Below are 15,655 nucleotides of genomic sequence, written 5' to 3'. Positions count from 1 at the left end.
AGATCCTGGTCTTAATTCAAATAAAAGCTTTACAGAAGGAGTTGCCTGCAAGACAAAGACCCGTTCACGTGCGCGTGACAAGGAAGGAATCCCAGGCGGCGGCGGCAAGCGGCCGACAAACAGCCTCGGCATCCTAGCAGGACGACAAATAGTCACATTCTCATCAAAACTCTGGGGTCACAACCCTTGAGCAACAGACATAGACACATATCTGGTGCAATGGCGACGCCATCGCCGCCGAAGCCGTGGGAAAGAGGACGCGCTGCCTCATCGTCGGGTACGTTTTGGATCGTCGGCGCTCGACCCCTCCAGACTCGACTGACGTCCATGACACAGCATTAACTTCATCCGCCGCCATACCCACATCATCACCATCATCATCAGCAAACATCACCGGCACCGCTGCGACTCCTGCATTGCCATCGCGACCAGAATCCCTCAACTCGGTCGTGGATCGCACCGCTTCCAATTTCGCCGGCAACCAGCCCTATCAATCATCACCGTACGGCTACGGCGGCGGCACAATGTCTTCGCCTTACTCACGCTACGGCTCCAGCTACGGTGGAGGCATGTACGGAGGTGGCATGTATGGCGGAGGAGGAGGCATGTACGGCGGAAGCCCCTATGGTGGCATGGGAGGCATGGGTGGTATGGGCGGCATGTACGGCAACGGCTACGGCGGCATGGGAGGTCCCATGGGCGGTCCCAATGGCCAGAGCTTGACGCAGACTTTCAGCCAAAGCACCCAGACCACCTTCCAGCTCATCGAGAGCATCGTAGGAGCCTTTGGTGGATTTGCTCAAATGCTGGAGAGCACATATATGGCAACCCACTCGAGTTTTTTCGGTGAGGCATACCTTTGAACACATGCATTGCGGTCTTACTAACGCATTCACAGCAATGATTTCAGTGGCTGAGCAGTTCGGTAACTTGCGCCAAACACTAGGTCAAGTTCTGGGAATATTTACCATCATCCGCTGGATACGCACAGCAATGGCGAAATTGACCGGTCGCCCTCTTCCTGCAAGCAGCACGGAGCTCACCCCTGCCAACTTCGCCAACTTCAATGGTCGTCTCCCTGACGGCTCTCCTACACCTCCTCGTGCCAGCAAGAAGCCTTTCGTCATGTTCGTCGTTGCAGTCTTTGGTCTGCCTTACCTCATGGGCAAGCTGATTCGCGCTTTGGCTCGCAGCCAAGAAGAGGAAGAGCAACGCCGCCTTCAAGCCGAGGGTCCTCAACAACCTCTTGATCCTTCTAAGCTCGACTTCTGCCGAGTCCTCTACGACTTCAACCCTGAAGCCAACGCAAATGTTGTACAAGGTGTTGATCTTGCCGTGGTCAAGGGTGACCTCGTAGCCGTATTGAGCAAAACCGACCCTCTAGGAAATCCCTCAGAGTGGTGGCAGTGCCGTGCTCGTGATGGTCGCAAGGGTTACCTCCCCGCTCCTTACCTGGAGACAATTCAGCGCCGTCCACAAGGCCAAATCACCAGCGGTAACAGCCCTGCAGGAAGTCGTGCTCAGACAATGACCACCGCGAGCAGCGATAGCCGCTCAAATACCATGACCGATAGAGAGAAGGAGCTTGTCAAGGCTGCCCCTAGAGACCTGCCCCCCAGTGTGCAAGGCAAGGCTGGCGATCTTGGCGTTGAGAGTTTCCAGAAGGGTCAGTTCTATTCATGAGACGACCTCTGTTACGCTATATTATGAAGCCGGCGTTTCTGGTAATGATCAAAGGACGGATGTCATTTGGATAATGGCATCTCAAAGTTCGGCATGGGTTATGTTTCTTTTGTATATTTTCCTCATACACTTTCTTCTTACGAAAGGACCAGCATTCTTCATGACTTCAGCCTATTGCTGTGCATTGAGTACCTAGTAGTGTGACTTTCTCAGTAAACGCTGATACGGCAAGCGCGAGTGGAAGAAGTTGCCTTTTTCGATGTGCTGACCAGCCGTGTCGATTTTTGGGAAGGTGCAAGCAACCAAGCCACCTGCCTTCTCAAAGCCAACAATATCTCTCTTTTCCTATCTGCTTACATTTGTCATCCATAAATCTCCGCCAACACGTCCCATCATCCTCCCATCCGCATCCCCAAACACGACAGGTTTCTCCCAGCGACGGACCCATTCACGCGATTCCCTTACTCCAATGCCTAACTCTATTAGGGGGAGACCCAACAGACCACAGCTTACAGGCATCCTCTGCTTCATTGCAAGTCTGCTCCTGTTGCGTGTGTGTCGACCGGGGCAGTTTAGAAGCGGATGACCAATCAAGGCGAACATACCTGATTTCACGGGGATACTGGCTCTGGGGCTTCTGCTTTTGTAACTTCAATCTCCTCCAATTGTTTCCTAACCTTACTCAAGCAAGCCTCTGATCTCATGGTCACTTTACCTTCGTTCTCATCCATCACCTCCGACCACACATCTCATCCTGGGCCAGAGATCTTCTCACGGCCGCGAGTCTCGAGCAACCCCTCCAGCATCCGCGAAGGCAAGCAAATGTTTGTCTGTTCTGACAGAGACACTGCACCTGATTTCGGATGGGGCCCAGTGTGCTGGATGGCTCGACTCTGCTCTACCAGTCCAGGTCTCAAGACTATCCGCAACTCCGCGAGGCGGGCAATTACGTCGATACACAGCACCGTTTCGATGAACACAACCGAGATGTGACATTTTATAGCCCCTCCTCAGATGTTGTTGTAATATCAAGAATGGTTATGCATGTTGATAGCTCATTCACCCTTCAACGTCGACGCCGGAGCTGGCTCAGATCACGAGGCATACCAGAGCAGACTATCTCGAAAGATAGACAAACAAGAGGCCCCACCTCGAGCCTTGCCATCTGAATATAACTTTGGCGAATCGCTATGCTTGCTCTCGAAGCGGCACAACGCGTCAGTGGCCTCGATCTACATCCATCGTGAAAAGCAGTAAGGGAAGAAAGACGGCTCAGGATGTTCCACTTGAGAAGAGGAGACACGACCATGAACAAGAGACATGTATCTGATCAAATTGTGCACTAACAGTCCTGGCTACACTGCTGGTCCAACGCATACATGAAGAAAAGAACATGAGCAGTATGCCTTGAGCTTCAAGCAGTCAATTCCCAGGACTGCTCTCAGATCCAGCGACGCAGTAGCTATCTATGCCTCTCTCGAAGCTCGATGCCAAAGAGATGATGTCTGATTTGTTCACGAGACTGGTGCCGGACGCAGGGTGTTGTAAAAGTTCTTGTTTTGGTATTCGTGAAACAATCGCCATTTGGCCAGTCAGCTTATTTACAGACCAACGTTTTACTAAAGACTACCTGGACCGTCCGAAGCAAGTTAAAACGCCACTGTAAAATAATCAACATGTCATCCATCCGTCCTGCGTGACCCTTGTACTTTGCTCTTCAGATCTAGAAGATTGCCATCAACTCAAATCTGTCACAAGTCTCGTCATCGAGATTAGGGTAGTAAGGCACCATAGCGTCGGCAGCGTGCACGTAGGCATCGTTGTAAAGTCTCCAGTATGGTGTTCTGACCTTTCGTGCCGGGTGGAAGAGACCAGCCCAGACGTAGTTCATCACAACACCAGTACCGACTGCGACACGCACAGCGTCGATGGCCTCAATCATACGGTCGATGACGTGTGGAGATGTCTCAAAGATGTTGGGGTAAAGTAGGTTGAGCAAGTGAAGCATGGCATCTTCGCAACCAAGACCCACAACACCCAGAGCAACGTGCTTGACGACCGAGGCTGCTGTTTGACGATGAACTTGGTCACGGTCAATAAGTGCATCCTCAAGAAGTGGTGTTACAGCATAGACGTAGTCCTTGGCCATCTCGCCGATATACTCGAACAGGAAGGACAGCGACTTCAGAACACCGTTCTGCACGTTGAGTTCGGGTACCCGGTATTCGTTCATCAAAGCTGGCAAGACGGTGAAAGGTGCGCAAGTTTCCGCGACAATGCCAATAGCAACGGCAGTACAAACACGCGATTGACGCTCCTGCACTCGCAAGTTGTTCAGCAGGGTTGCCAAAACATCTTGTGGACCGATGGCCTTGGCGATGAAGCCGAATGTGTTGTTGGCTGCTCGTCTGATACCCTTCTTGTGTGCTTTGAGCATGTCAAGTAGCTCGAAACAGATGCGCATCCATTCTCGAGGGTTGACACTCTCAGGACCACGATCTGCGATACGACCAACCAGATCGATGGTGTTTTCCTGAACTTTCTCGTGACGATTACGAAGGATGGGTGTCAAGCGTGGCAGCAGATCCTTGATTGGTGGCTGCACTTGACTGATACCAATAACTGTGACGATAGAGCGCAAAGCACCAAGCACTGAACCGAGAACCTCGGGATATTCTTCACCAAGGTTCTCGTACAGGTTGATGCTGATCGTGCCCAAAAGATTGTCCTGTCCGCAGTGCTTCATAACAATAGCAATTCGTGAAACTAAGTCCGCGGCTTGTTGTCTGACGGTAGCTGACTTATTGCTCAGACGGAAGAGAATCGTACTGGCAATCTGCGGCAGATATGGTGTGCATCGAGTGTCGAGGGCATTGACCACTGTGCCGAATCCGTTCAAGATGGTCACATCCTCCACTGTCTGTTCTTGGAAGGCGGTCAGAATACCATCGACCAATCGCTCCTCAAGGCGCTCGTTAATATCAGCAGCACCCAAGCTGGCAATGGACTTTTCGATAGTCTCCATTGTCATCTTTCGGTAAGCTTCGCTCTCGTCCTTCAGGTTGTCGACAACTCTTTCCACAATCTCGCCACAGCCGACTTTGCGGCCAAGATCGCCTGTAGTTTCGACGACCTGGACGTAGTTACGTCTGTCCAATGCCATTCTTCGCACCCAGAAACTCTTGAAGAAATCGTCAAGAACAGTCTCCTTCAAGTAAGCAGCAGTCACACCGTTTGTGTTGGCGCATTGTGACAAGACCTTCAGGACCACCTTCTTCATCTCTTCGTCGGGCGACGAGAATTCACGAAGCAGAATCTCCATAATTTGGCTGACGTAGTAATTGGCGAACTCTTCGTCCATCAGAGGTACGACGTAACCGACAGCTTTGAGGAAACCAGCAAGACCTTTGCCTCGCTGCTTACGAGCCCCGGTCCAAAGAGGGTTCAGAATGTCGTCGAAGCTCTCAATACCGTATGGGTTGGCAGCCTCGGCAAGAGCGGCGATAGCCAGGGCAGTTACAGTGCGAACCTTCGTCTGTTCGTCGTTCAAGTTGTCTCCTATGCAGTCGACCAATCCCTTGAGATGAGGCAAGACAGCACAACCCATCAAGATAGGGATTTGTTGCACAATCTTGACACCGGTGTGTCTGGCTTGCCATGACTTCTTACTCTTGCAGACAGCACGCAAGAAGGGAAGAAGTGCAGGGATGCCGAGAGCGCTAGCGACGACTGCGAAAGCACGGGCGGTTGTGTTTCTGACATATTCGTCTGCATGGTCAATATCTGGACGCATGGTAGAAATCATATGTGCAAGACCAGCGGCTTTTGCAAGGTTAGAGATGATTTCACGACCTTCGACACGGGCGTAGTAATCTTGATCAATCAGCAATGGCTCTATAACAACCAAGATCTTGTGGGTGTAAGGCCTGACCAAGTCGTCGAGCTTGTACAGGATGCGGTCAATGACCTTGACGAGCAAATGGCGCTCTTGGTCTTCAAGTGTCTTTTCCATGAGCAGGGGAAGGATCTGGTCAAAGAGTGGGCCGGCACCGAACGAACGAGCGTTGTCGGTAAGTTGGCGAAGCGCAGTCTTACGCATAGGCGGGGTTCCGTTCTTGACTTTGATCAGCAGACGCATGATCTTGCGCTCTTTGAGCTCGTCAACAGTCATTTCATTTTCATCAGCCCCATCGACGAGCTTTCCGAAGTATGTCATATCCTCGGGCTTTAGACGAAGCTCTCCAACTCCAGGCAGCTCGCTCGGTAGATCCTTACCCAGTGATCTAGGGTCGACAGGTTGCTGCATCATGAAACCGCCTTGTAGCGAAGCGGGAGTGCTAGGAACCCTGTGTGCTGGTACTCGCGTAGGCTCATATCCAGGAGGGAATGCCAGAACACGATAGCCATCCTTCTCGCCAGGCAGCATCAGGTCGAGCTCCTCATCAGAGAGCGGAGCATTTCTGCCAGAGATGTCGGTACCATATCCGGCTCCAGCTGCGGGGGTCTGAGAAGGGTGCATCGGAGTAGCGAGACCTGCGTTACCACCAACCGGAGTGGCAGCAGTCAGGGAAGGAGCCATGTCAAAACGAGAGCGCTTTCTTGGCTCGGCCTGAGCTGCAGGTGCAGGGGTAGAATCCCATCGTGAGCGCTTGCTTTCGGGAGCGTCTTCGGTCTTAGCGACAGCGCCGTTTGTAGCAGCATCCTCAGTCGCGCTGTCCCATCGTTGCTTGCGCTTGCGAGGAGCGGCGACTTCTATCGATTCTTCTTCGGCCTTCAGCGTGGGTTTGTGCTCAACAACAACATCATCCATGCCATCCCCTCCCTGGGCCTGCTTCTCTTCAATAAGCTTGTGTACCCGCTCTTCCTCGCGCTCGATCTCACGCTGCTTCATCACCTCCTTGTAGCTTTGACCATCGGGACTGAGTTGGCGGTTGAAGCGGCGTTTCTGGTAGTCTGACTCACGGCTGGCGATTTGGGCTTGCTTCTCGCGGTCGACGAGAATATCGGCTTCTCCATTGGCGTACTCGTTCATTTGTTCGGTGGTGGCAGTGTACTGGCCGACAAGCCTTCTGCTCTGGTCCTCGCCATCAGCATCGTCCATATCGTCATCCTCGACGACGGCGATCGACGTGTTGTATCCGGCATATTTGTCGACAGTGCCATTTCCGTAGAGGTCAGTATCGGCATTGTCGGTGAGCGATTGCTTGGTCGGGTTGGCCCTGGTGGAGGCGCGCTCCTGCTGCAGTCGTCGGATTTCAGCTATTGCCTCGTCAGTCTCGGCACGGCGCGTTTTCGCAGCGCTATTGTGCTTACCGTCAGACATGTTGATGTCGCTATCTCGGCATTCAGTAGGTCATTAATACAGAAGCTTTGCAAACGTTATGATGTTTGCGCGCGGCGTGAGGTTGTTGTCCGATGTGGTAGATGAGTTCGTGATGGTGCTTCTTTCTCAATGTGACGCTCCTCCGGCAAGTTGATGCCAAGTCGGCGGCCTCCCACTCTCCGCCCTCAGTCTCCAACTTCCAGGCTCCAACCCAGTCTGATTCTTTCCTGACCTCGAACTCGTCTCGACATGTCAAGTCGATCTATAAGGCTCTAGTCACTGGCAAAGCTATTTGTACGAGCAGGTAAGGCGTCTGCTGCTTTGCAACTCCTCGCCGAACCGCAACATGCTCGACAACCTCACCAAAATTCTTGTGTCCTTGCTCGAGAAAAACGGTATCGAGGTGGTAGCAAGTGTCTTGTCAACGCAACCCAATGATGTAGCAACCAGGTACGCCAGCGGGAGATCAGTGTACAGAGAGGATTACGAAGTTCGACCATCCGCTCTATTTGATGTTGCGGAAAGTCTTGATGACAGGCCGATATCAGTTGGCTCAAAATTCTCTACAGGAAATTTCGTATAGGTCCGCTTTTTGTTATTATCTTGAAACTCGAAAAATAAGCTCCATCACAACTACATACTTTCTATCACCAACACAATTTTTGATCGTCATCTCGTTCTTTTGTCGCTGTGTTCCTGCCTCACCGCGGAGACTTTGGTCATGGATAACCAATCGCACTATGCTATGAGCACAACACCATCGTTTCCATTCGAGCTGCACTATCTCAAAGCCTTATATCTAAATCACCAGTATAAAGAGTGTGCGCGCAGATGCGAGGAGTTGCTTGATCACAACCAGGTACAATACCCAACGATAATGACGCGGAAATTGGTTGAGAAGCTCATATCTAATACATCTTGCAGGATGAACCAGCACATGTCATCTTCCTCAACTTCTATGCTGCCCTTTCTCATGAAGGTCTCGCCAGAATAATGCATATCTTCTCTGTGTGGAGACTGCCCAAAATCATCGCAGCTGAGTCGGCATATCACAGAGCTTTGCAAGCATGCACAGCTGAAGAGCGCCTCCTTGAAGAGAGGATGACACTCTTCGTGCCGGGATTTGCCTTTGATCAGTCTTTTCATAGACCTACAGCTGCCGAAAAGTCTGATGCGCGCAAAAGGAAGAGCAAGCCCTCTCTTGCGCATCTGGGTCTAGGACTTGAGTCCTTCCACACCAAGTCCAACAAGCGAGCTGAGCGTGTCAACTTCAGCTGGCCACGCTCATTTACTCCTTTGTCCTGTGAGACTGTCAAAGCAATCCAGTACAGTGTATGTCAAGACATGGTCGCCCCCCTTGAAGACCCATTCACGGTATCTTCACCCGAGCCGTCGAGCGGCGCAACGTCAGTCCAAGATACGCCGATCAAGAGCGACAATCTCAGCGCAAATAGAAAAGGCGCATTGCACTCTCCTCATCCTCCATCTCCGACACCGTCTTACAGATCGATTCAGCCCACTGTCTCCAGTGCCCAATCAGCTTACGCCAACCACATCACCGCCATCTACACTCAGATAATCAGCCACCTCGACCATTTGCTCGACCTGAAACAGTCCACCACTACAGAGCAAGCCGAGCGTGTCCGCCGCCAGAGTGGATCCATGCTTTCTAAGCACAGCACCAAGCCGAAGCTACCACAGTCGCGCAGTTTCTGGAGTTTCAAGGATCCTGAGGCGGAGGCAAAGGAGAGAGTCACAAGAGTCGAGGAGGGTAGAGCTAAAGGCTGGAGAACTGAGAGATTTGAGCCGAAGAGATACATGGAATTGGCCGAAGAAGCGCTAGCGGAGCTAGAATCGTAGAGACCATTCGGCTTACATTGTGAAGGCGAAGCACATATCGAGGGAATTCAGGAGAGGTACATACACTCACTAACAGGTTGATTCTCTGACTTCGGATAGACATTCACCTTTTACAGTGAAGACCCGAGCTTCTTTTGTATAATCATAAATGAATGGCATTCATAAGGTCACTAACAAGTAACTCTATCTCAACTACATGTCTCACAGACACATCCACCTTCATCTAGCGTCATCAAAAATCGTCATATCATCCAAAGTCTCCCCAACAACTCGTATCTCGAGCATAACTTTTCGAGCCCTTCAGGATCCGAATCGCACCGGGATGGGCCCCAGCCAGCAGTGATCGCCGGTGTTGAACGAGGATACATACATGGACAAAGAGCGGATGCTAATCCATCACCTTGAGGGCATAATCGACATTCACTCTTTAACATCCAGAGTAGATGGCGTTGGCGTAAAGAGCATAAGAGTCAGCGTTGAGGACGGCACGGGCGCTGGAAAGCTGGGTGGCAGCGCTGTAGCCGTAGCCGTTGTCCTCAGTACCAGGGCTGTAGACACCAGGGGCGTGAGTCTCCTCGTGAAGAACAGTGGTGGCCTGGTCCTGGGCGTGGCACTGAGCGGTCAAGCCGGGGAGATCGCTGAAGAAGAGGGGGCAGTAGGCGATGTAGTTGTTGGAGGGGAGAGTGTATGCAAGGACACCAGACTCGCAGCCACCGTAAATGTCAGTGCCTGTGGGTAGGAGAATGATTAGCTCGCAATCTTTGAATCTCCGGGGTGGAAGCGAACATACAGTAAGTGCGGGTCTTGCCACCAGTAGTGGAAGCACAGTCAGATGCAACGGCTCTGAGGCGGGCAGCAACAGTGCTGCGGACGCTGGAAGAGGTGCTCTTGAAGTAGGTGTTGAAAGTGGTGGCCGAGCCAGAAGTGGCGGCGTTGGCAGCAGCTGTGGCCAGTTTGTTGCAGTTGCTAAGGGCTGAGCGGATAGCGGTCAACTTAGTACCGCTGCAGTCGCCCTGTATGGCGGTACGCTTCTGAAGCTTGCTAATGGCCATCTCGACCTTGGCAGCCTCCTCGGAGTCAACGTCAAGAGAAATGGTGTTGCTCGAGAATGAGAGAGCACTGCCAGAGAGGACAGTGGAGTTCAGCTCGGCGTAGGGAAGAGATCCGGCAGCGAGAACATTGTATGCTCCGCTGGAGGAGAGCTCGTAAAGCTCAGCAAGCTCGACCTCGACTTCGATGGTCTGGCCAGCCATGATAGGCTTGAAAGACTCCTCAGTGAGATCAGTGGTGGCCAAACGCTGCAGAATGCCAGCGAAGGGTGCGTTGGCAGCTGTGCAATGTCAGTAGTGGCCCGATAGTCTTTGGCGTAACACAATCCGGACTTACAGGCAGAGGTGACGTGGAACTTGTCAACGGGGGCGCTGTCAAGGAACGATCCCTTGTAGAACAAGTTGTAGCTGACATCGCCGTTGTTGGTCAGAACGGCCTTGACCTTGGTGTTACCTAGGGGGGTGAGAGTGACATCAAGAGGGGAGGCTCTCTTGTCGAGATCAATGGCGGTGCAGCTTGCAGTGGCAGCCAGGGCAATGAGCTGGGAAAGAGTGACCTTCATGATTGATGGTAGCGAGAGATGGTGATGAGCAGTGGATAGTGAGTGAAGATGTTGTTGTGATGAGATGCAACAAGACGAGGTACATGCACCTACTTATACCTCCTCCTGCCATGAAACGTATCAAAAGCTTGACATCTCTACTTCCTTCCAGCATCAAGCTCGGCGACCCCCTGTTGACCTAGGCGAACTCCTCTGAACGGATTGTAGTACGAAAGATTAGTACCAACCTTGTCATTGGCTCGCTCAGGCACTCGAGTCGATCAAGTAGGCCATGATACGAGCAAGAGGTCCGAATATTTGCAATAGACTCGGCGGCGAGAGGGGTCCATGCAACGCATACAATCGCGCGAGAGGCAACGTCGAACCGTCGAAGCATAACAATGTGGATTCATCAATGTCAATCTAAGAAGGCCACCAGTGATGTGACGCGAATTGGTGTCGGCCATACAATTGTAGTGTATACTGTGCATATATGGTTTGGCTTGGCTGCATTATCTGGTAGGCCGTTTGGTCTTTCGTAACAGCCATATGTACAGTTCTCCAGATTAGTTGAGCCTCAACTGATAGCTTCAGTAGTCTTCAGCTCATTTGAGCGACTACAAGCGAGTGGATGTGATCTTCATGTAAGATTTACAGGAGTATGGCCCAGGCATGTGCAGTTTAGCGAACTCTAAGTCAAAGATCGGCGGAGAATATGCTTGCATCTGTTGCCACGCTGCCACGAGAACAATGAAACCGCCCACAAGCTTACTACAAGGACTCGGCAACGGCCAAGGTAAGAGAAATGCCGGCATGTCTGTTCCTAGATTCTTAGACAAGGGACCAAGCGGGGGGTTCCAGGCATGATGGAAGCGTCTGAGGCGCACATGGTTTCATGTGGCGGGGCAATAGCCAGAGGATAGATAGCACATGTATAGTTCGGATCACATGGCGCCCGACATGAGTGCGAGTAAGGTCCATGCAAAACTCGAGTGTAAGTTTGCTGAGCACCGTTTTAGACGAGCCTCTAGTAGTGACATTGCACAGAGCAGGTCAAAGTAGATCGATAGAGCGGAGCGAGCAATAGCACGTACGGACGTACTGCGAGAACTATGACCATGTTCAGGGCATGAAGTCGAGATTGAGGTAAGAAATGGCTGCAGCGTGGGAAAACATTCAACGGGTCGGGCCATGAAGCAGATCCGCTCTTTTCCGCCTGCCTTTTCAAGACGCCAAGTAGCGCTTGATTGCGCTGGTGCCTTGGCATGCAATCCCCCTCTCGCGCTCCGCTGCACGTACGTCTCAGCTTGATGAGAAAACGAAGCGAAGGCTACTAGGAAAACCTCGGCATGTCTCTGTGAACTATTGCGTTCTACTGCGAGCGACTGTTGCCATTGGGCACGGTGTTTTTAAGATCATCGCAGGCCTGTGTACGCTAGACAACCGAGAAGATAAAATCTTCCACTCAATGTGACCTTCCACATCTGTCTACTCTGTGGTCGATGACAGCCAAGTAACGGTGTGCTCAATCACATACTACCTTCCATTCTTGTTTGTCTGCTTCTTTGCACCTCTCCTCTAGATTCCAAGGTGAAACCGATACCCACACCTCGACTCACATTGTATTCATGGCAGTGCGAGCAGTGATCGTTTCTCTCATCTGCTTCGTCTCTCTCCTCCTCATTACGCACTCCTTTGATACATGCACAAGCTACTACAATATGACAACATCATCTTTCCACGAGCAAGGCTCGACTCAACATCTCAAGCTCCGAATCTCGTCAGATTCGCCATCGGCCCTCAAGGTTACTCTCGAGAACAAACATCCAGATCAAACCTTTACTCTACTCACCTGGAATACACCTCTGGACACACAGGCTTTGAACATCGGTGCTGTTACCCTTGAGGAGGTCAAGACTGGAGAGGCAGTGTCAGGACCGAACATGAAGATCAACAGAATGATGCCTCCTCCTCGCGACGCATTGGTGGAAGTCCGTCCTCAGTCTTCTATTACCAGAGAAGTCAAACTCGATTTCCCATGGATTCCAAAGGATGGAAAGAGCTACCGTGCTCTGACTCCAGGACCTTGGAAGGCTGTGTGGGCCAAGTCAGCGGCTGAGGTCATGGACAAGGAGATTGAGGAAATGACTGGCGACAGCCATCTGAGCAAGGATATCCACAGCGAGAGTGCTGAGATACAGCTCAAGGTTTGAACGCTATCGTACGATTGATATGCAGAAAAGATGATGAAAATAAGCCGGTGCTGGTATCAGAATAGACTAGATTATGTACTTGATGATGACATGAAGTGTGTTCACACGATGTTCCTAGAGTTGTCCACCGATTCTTGGCTCGTATCCTGTAACGACAGCTCATCTGGTACCCACGGTTACGGTCAGCTAAGAAGCAAAGCGCAAGATCTCTTGTATAGCTTTACATCCTCGACACTTGCTAGCTGTGTGATCACAACTCCACGTTTAATATATGGAGATTAACGAGGCACACAGACTATGCGATCAGACGGGCTAGAATATAAATAATAGAAATGTAATTCTTAAATCGTTGTGTCAACTACATAACACTATGCTCTCGACGTCTCCAAATACTCCACTTGTTGATTCTTCTCTGCCATGGTACCCTTCTCATCATCGAACAAAGCAGGCGTAACTTCGACCTTGGCACCATACCTGCCCACCTTCCACCACGGCAACTCGAACACAGCATCCAAACTTTCCAGTGAACGTCCACTAGTCTCGGGTAGGAAGAAGTACACCCATGCCAAACCAAGCAATGTGATGGCCGAGAAGAAGAACATTGTTCCTGCGGTGGTCATGCCGACAAACATCTCGGGCACAGCTTTTGAGTTACCGTACTGGTTAACGAAATGGAACGCCATGGCGATGGAGCCACCCAGAGCGCGCAGACGCAGGGGGAAGATTTCGGCGTTGATGAGATATTGGATGGAGTTCCAGCCCATGGCCCACCCGAAGCCGGAAAAGTAGATCATGACGATGGCGCCTTTGGCAGCATGCTTTTGACTGGCTGACTGAACATCGCCCTTTTTTCCAATAGTGGTGTCGATGGCCAGGAAGAGCGCCATGTATAGCATAGCGATGAACTGGATGCTGATACCAATACTCAAGGAGCGCTTGCGACCGATAAAGTCGACGAGGAAGAAAGCACACATGATGGCACTGATGAATTTGACGAGACCAAAGACTCCAGTGGCGAGCAGCTTTTCTTGAGTGCCCGTTGTGCCCATCAGAGCAAAGTACTGAGGAGCGTAAACGGTGATTGAGCCCGCACCACTCCACTGACCCAGCAGTTGAGCACCAATGGCCAGGAAGATACGGTATCTGTTTGCTGGCATGACGAACAGTTCTCGAAGGAGACCGACTTTCGAGGCACCCATTGTAGCTTCTTGTTCGCGTTCCAGTTGACTGTTGATATCGATGATCTCGGTTTGCACGAGTTCGTGATCCTGTCCAAGTCCACGAAGTCTGCATAGATTCTCGACAGCTTTTGCCTGCTGCTTGGTCTTGACAAGCCAACGAGGACTCTCGATGGCGAAAAAGCTGAAGGTGAAGATGATGGCAGCGAAGTAGAGGTGCAGTGTGTTGGGAATCACCCATTGAATGGGGTTGTGGTTGCTGATGTGCAATGATGTGCCGTAAGATGCAAAGTACCCGAGCATGATTCCCAAGTAGACTGAGCCGGAGAAGATGCCAACACACAGTCCACGAACCGATCTGGGAGCGACTTCGGCAAGGTATGTAGGGGCGACGACGGTTGTCTGTCCAATGCCCAGTCCGGCGATAAATCTACCGGCGTACACCATGCCGATACTGCCATGAGCAGCGGCACCAAGAAAGATGGAGATACCAGCCACCCAAACTAAGCAGAGCTCACGAACAGCCCAGAGTCTGCCAATCCTGTCGGTGATGGGGAATGCAAAGAGAGCACCAAAAATCGATCCGAGTTGGACCATGGATGTAATGTTGGAGAGGAGGTTGGCCTGCTCGGTCGCAGTCATGTGAGGATTCTTGAGTCCGAATTGGGTGACAAATGATTTTTGAGAGGTAGTCGTTCCTATGAGACCTTCATCGAGACCACGGGCAGTGCCCAACAAGCCAAAGACTGGGAAATTGTCAGCCACAAGGCCTTGAAGGCGTACTTAAGCAAGACCAAGCATACCAAGCACTGCATAGCCAAGACGCCAGTTGAGAACCTCTTCAGGTAAGTCCTTGGCGTATCGTCTGAACATTGTAGCGAAATGGTCGTTCGTCGACTGCTAGGGAGAGAAACGAGTGCTGAATGGGAAGCGAAGAAGACAGGCAGCGCGAGGGACTAAAAAGGATACGAGTGCCTGCCTGAACGCACCAACACATTGCATCCCACCCCGTGGGACACCCCGGCAATTCGCTTCATAGCCTTTCAGTGGAGCATCTGTGGAGTCTCCGCTTGAGAAAAACCTAGGGTTGTCAGCGGTTCGTCCAGAAAGGGCAAACCATCGGCAAAGGAGCGTGCATGAGTCCAGCGGTCGGTAAAACTTTTACCCTCAACGCATCATTCCATTAGGGGTATGGAGTCCATCGACCACATGGCCCCTAGACGAGCGATACAGCCATAGCTGCAACGATCCATACAATGTAGAAAGAGAGACATCATCGACCAGTCTGGAGGAGCTACATGCCTCGATTTTGGCTTGACATGTCAAGCTGGCCAAGGATGCTTGAACGGCATTGGCTTTTGTTTGTGGCTGAGACGATACGAAACTCTGTTGGTGGCTGCGGCGGGGAGACAAAGTTGCATCGATTTGTCGCGGCATTTTCGTAAGAATGACCATCGGTAACTATTATTTCCGGCGCTGTCCTATCGCATGGCGCAGATCGGCTTTTGGCAAGAGAGGGCTTTGTCCATACGCCGAGTTGCAGGTGCCGAGGTGGAAAGAGCGTCGGATGTGTCCAGTTTCGGAAGCAATGGCCGACGACTGCTATTTTACCTACCGTGCTGTGCACTATCCTTGTAGTCTTGAGGTTATGATGCCAGAGTAGCAGCAAGACTTGATGGTGATGCACTGGCTAAAGGTGTAACTTGAGACATGGCAAAATTATCCGTCATGGTCACTGATGCTTGATGCGTCCTGTTTCGCATTTGAATCTGTCTCGCAGTCACCAAGCTTACGTGGATAGAAGTTC

General features: G+C 51.5%; 7 protein-coding genes across 7 annotated transcripts; 3 read left to right on the top strand and 4 right to left on the bottom strand.

The window, feature by feature from the left end:
• Positions 1-219: 219 nt before the first annotated feature.
• AUEXF2481DRAFT_7304 (uncharacterized protein) lies at positions 220-1,683 on the top strand (the record flags this gene model as incomplete). Its single annotated transcript, XM_013485844.1, has 3 exons — positions 220-277; positions 337-846; positions 899-1,683. 3 exons carry the CDS (start codon positions 220-222, stop codon positions 1,681-1,683), a joined length of 1,353 nt encoding a protein of 450 aa, XP_013341298.1.
• A 1,723-nt stretch (positions 1,684-3,406) lies between these two features.
• On the bottom strand, positions 3,407-7,006 carry AUEXF2481DRAFT_7303 (uncharacterized protein; the record flags this gene model as incomplete). Its single annotated transcript, XM_013485843.1, has 2 exons — positions 3,407-6,942; positions 6,997-7,006. The coding sequence occupies 2 exons, from the start codon at positions 7,004-7,006 to the stop codon at positions 3,407-3,409; spliced, it is 3,546 nt and encodes a 1,181-aa protein (XP_013341297.1).
• A 227-nt stretch (positions 7,007-7,233) lies between these two features.
• AUEXF2481DRAFT_366799 (uncharacterized protein) lies at positions 7,234-9,051 on the top strand. Its single transcript, XM_013486013.1, has 3 exons — positions 7,234-7,310; positions 7,421-7,865; positions 7,931-9,051. Exons 2-3 carry the CDS (start codon positions 7,728-7,730, stop codon positions 8,864-8,866), a joined length of 1,074 nt encoding a protein of 357 aa, XP_013341467.1. The 5' UTR covers positions 7,234-7,310; positions 7,421-7,727; the 3' UTR covers positions 8,867-9,051.
• A 242-nt stretch (positions 9,052-9,293) lies between these two features.
• Positions 9,294-10,478, bottom strand: AUEXF2481DRAFT_7301 (uncharacterized protein; the record flags this gene model as incomplete). Its single annotated transcript, XM_013485842.1, has 3 exons — positions 9,294-9,595; positions 9,657-10,196; positions 10,253-10,478. 3 exons carry the CDS (start codon positions 10,476-10,478, stop codon positions 9,294-9,296), a joined length of 1,068 nt encoding a protein of 355 aa, XP_013341296.1.
• An 884-nt stretch (positions 10,479-11,362) lies between these two features.
• Positions 11,363-11,686, bottom strand: AUEXF2481DRAFT_366771 (uncharacterized protein). Its single transcript, XM_013486012.1, has one exon. It carries the CDS (start codon positions 11,648-11,650, stop codon positions 11,402-11,404), a length of 249 nt encoding a protein of 82 aa, XP_013341466.1. The 5' UTR covers positions 11,651-11,686; the 3' UTR covers positions 11,363-11,401.
• Positions 11,687-11,780: 94 nt separating this feature from the next.
• Positions 11,781-12,840, top strand: AUEXF2481DRAFT_42639 (uncharacterized protein). Its single transcript, XM_013485921.1, has one exon. It carries the CDS (start codon positions 12,086-12,088, stop codon positions 12,668-12,670), a length of 585 nt encoding a protein of 194 aa, XP_013341375.1. The 5' UTR covers positions 11,781-12,085; the 3' UTR covers positions 12,671-12,840.
• A 181-nt stretch (positions 12,841-13,021) lies between these two features.
• AUEXF2481DRAFT_110602 (uncharacterized protein) lies at positions 13,022-15,084 on the bottom strand. Its single transcript, XM_013486011.1, has 2 exons — positions 14,652-15,084; positions 13,022-14,594 (listed from the first exon to the last, which is right to left on the bottom strand). The coding sequence occupies exons 1-2, from the start codon at positions 14,719-14,721 to the stop codon at positions 13,039-13,041; spliced, it is 1,626 nt and encodes a 541-aa protein (XP_013341465.1). The 5' UTR covers positions 14,722-15,084; the 3' UTR covers positions 13,022-13,038.
• Positions 15,085-15,655: the final 571 nt, after the last annotated feature.

Source organism: Aureobasidium subglaciale (genome assembly GCF_000721755.1).
Source record: "Aureobasidium subglaciale EXF-2481 unplaced genomic scaffold scaffold_19, whole genome shotgun sequence".
In the NCBI taxonomy this organism is placed as follows: Eukaryota; Fungi; Ascomycota; class Dothideomycetes; order Dothideales; family Saccotheciaceae; genus Aureobasidium; species Aureobasidium subglaciale.
The sequence above is the reverse complement of the archived record's forward strand: the minus strand, read 5'-3'. Positions and strand labels throughout refer to the sequence as shown.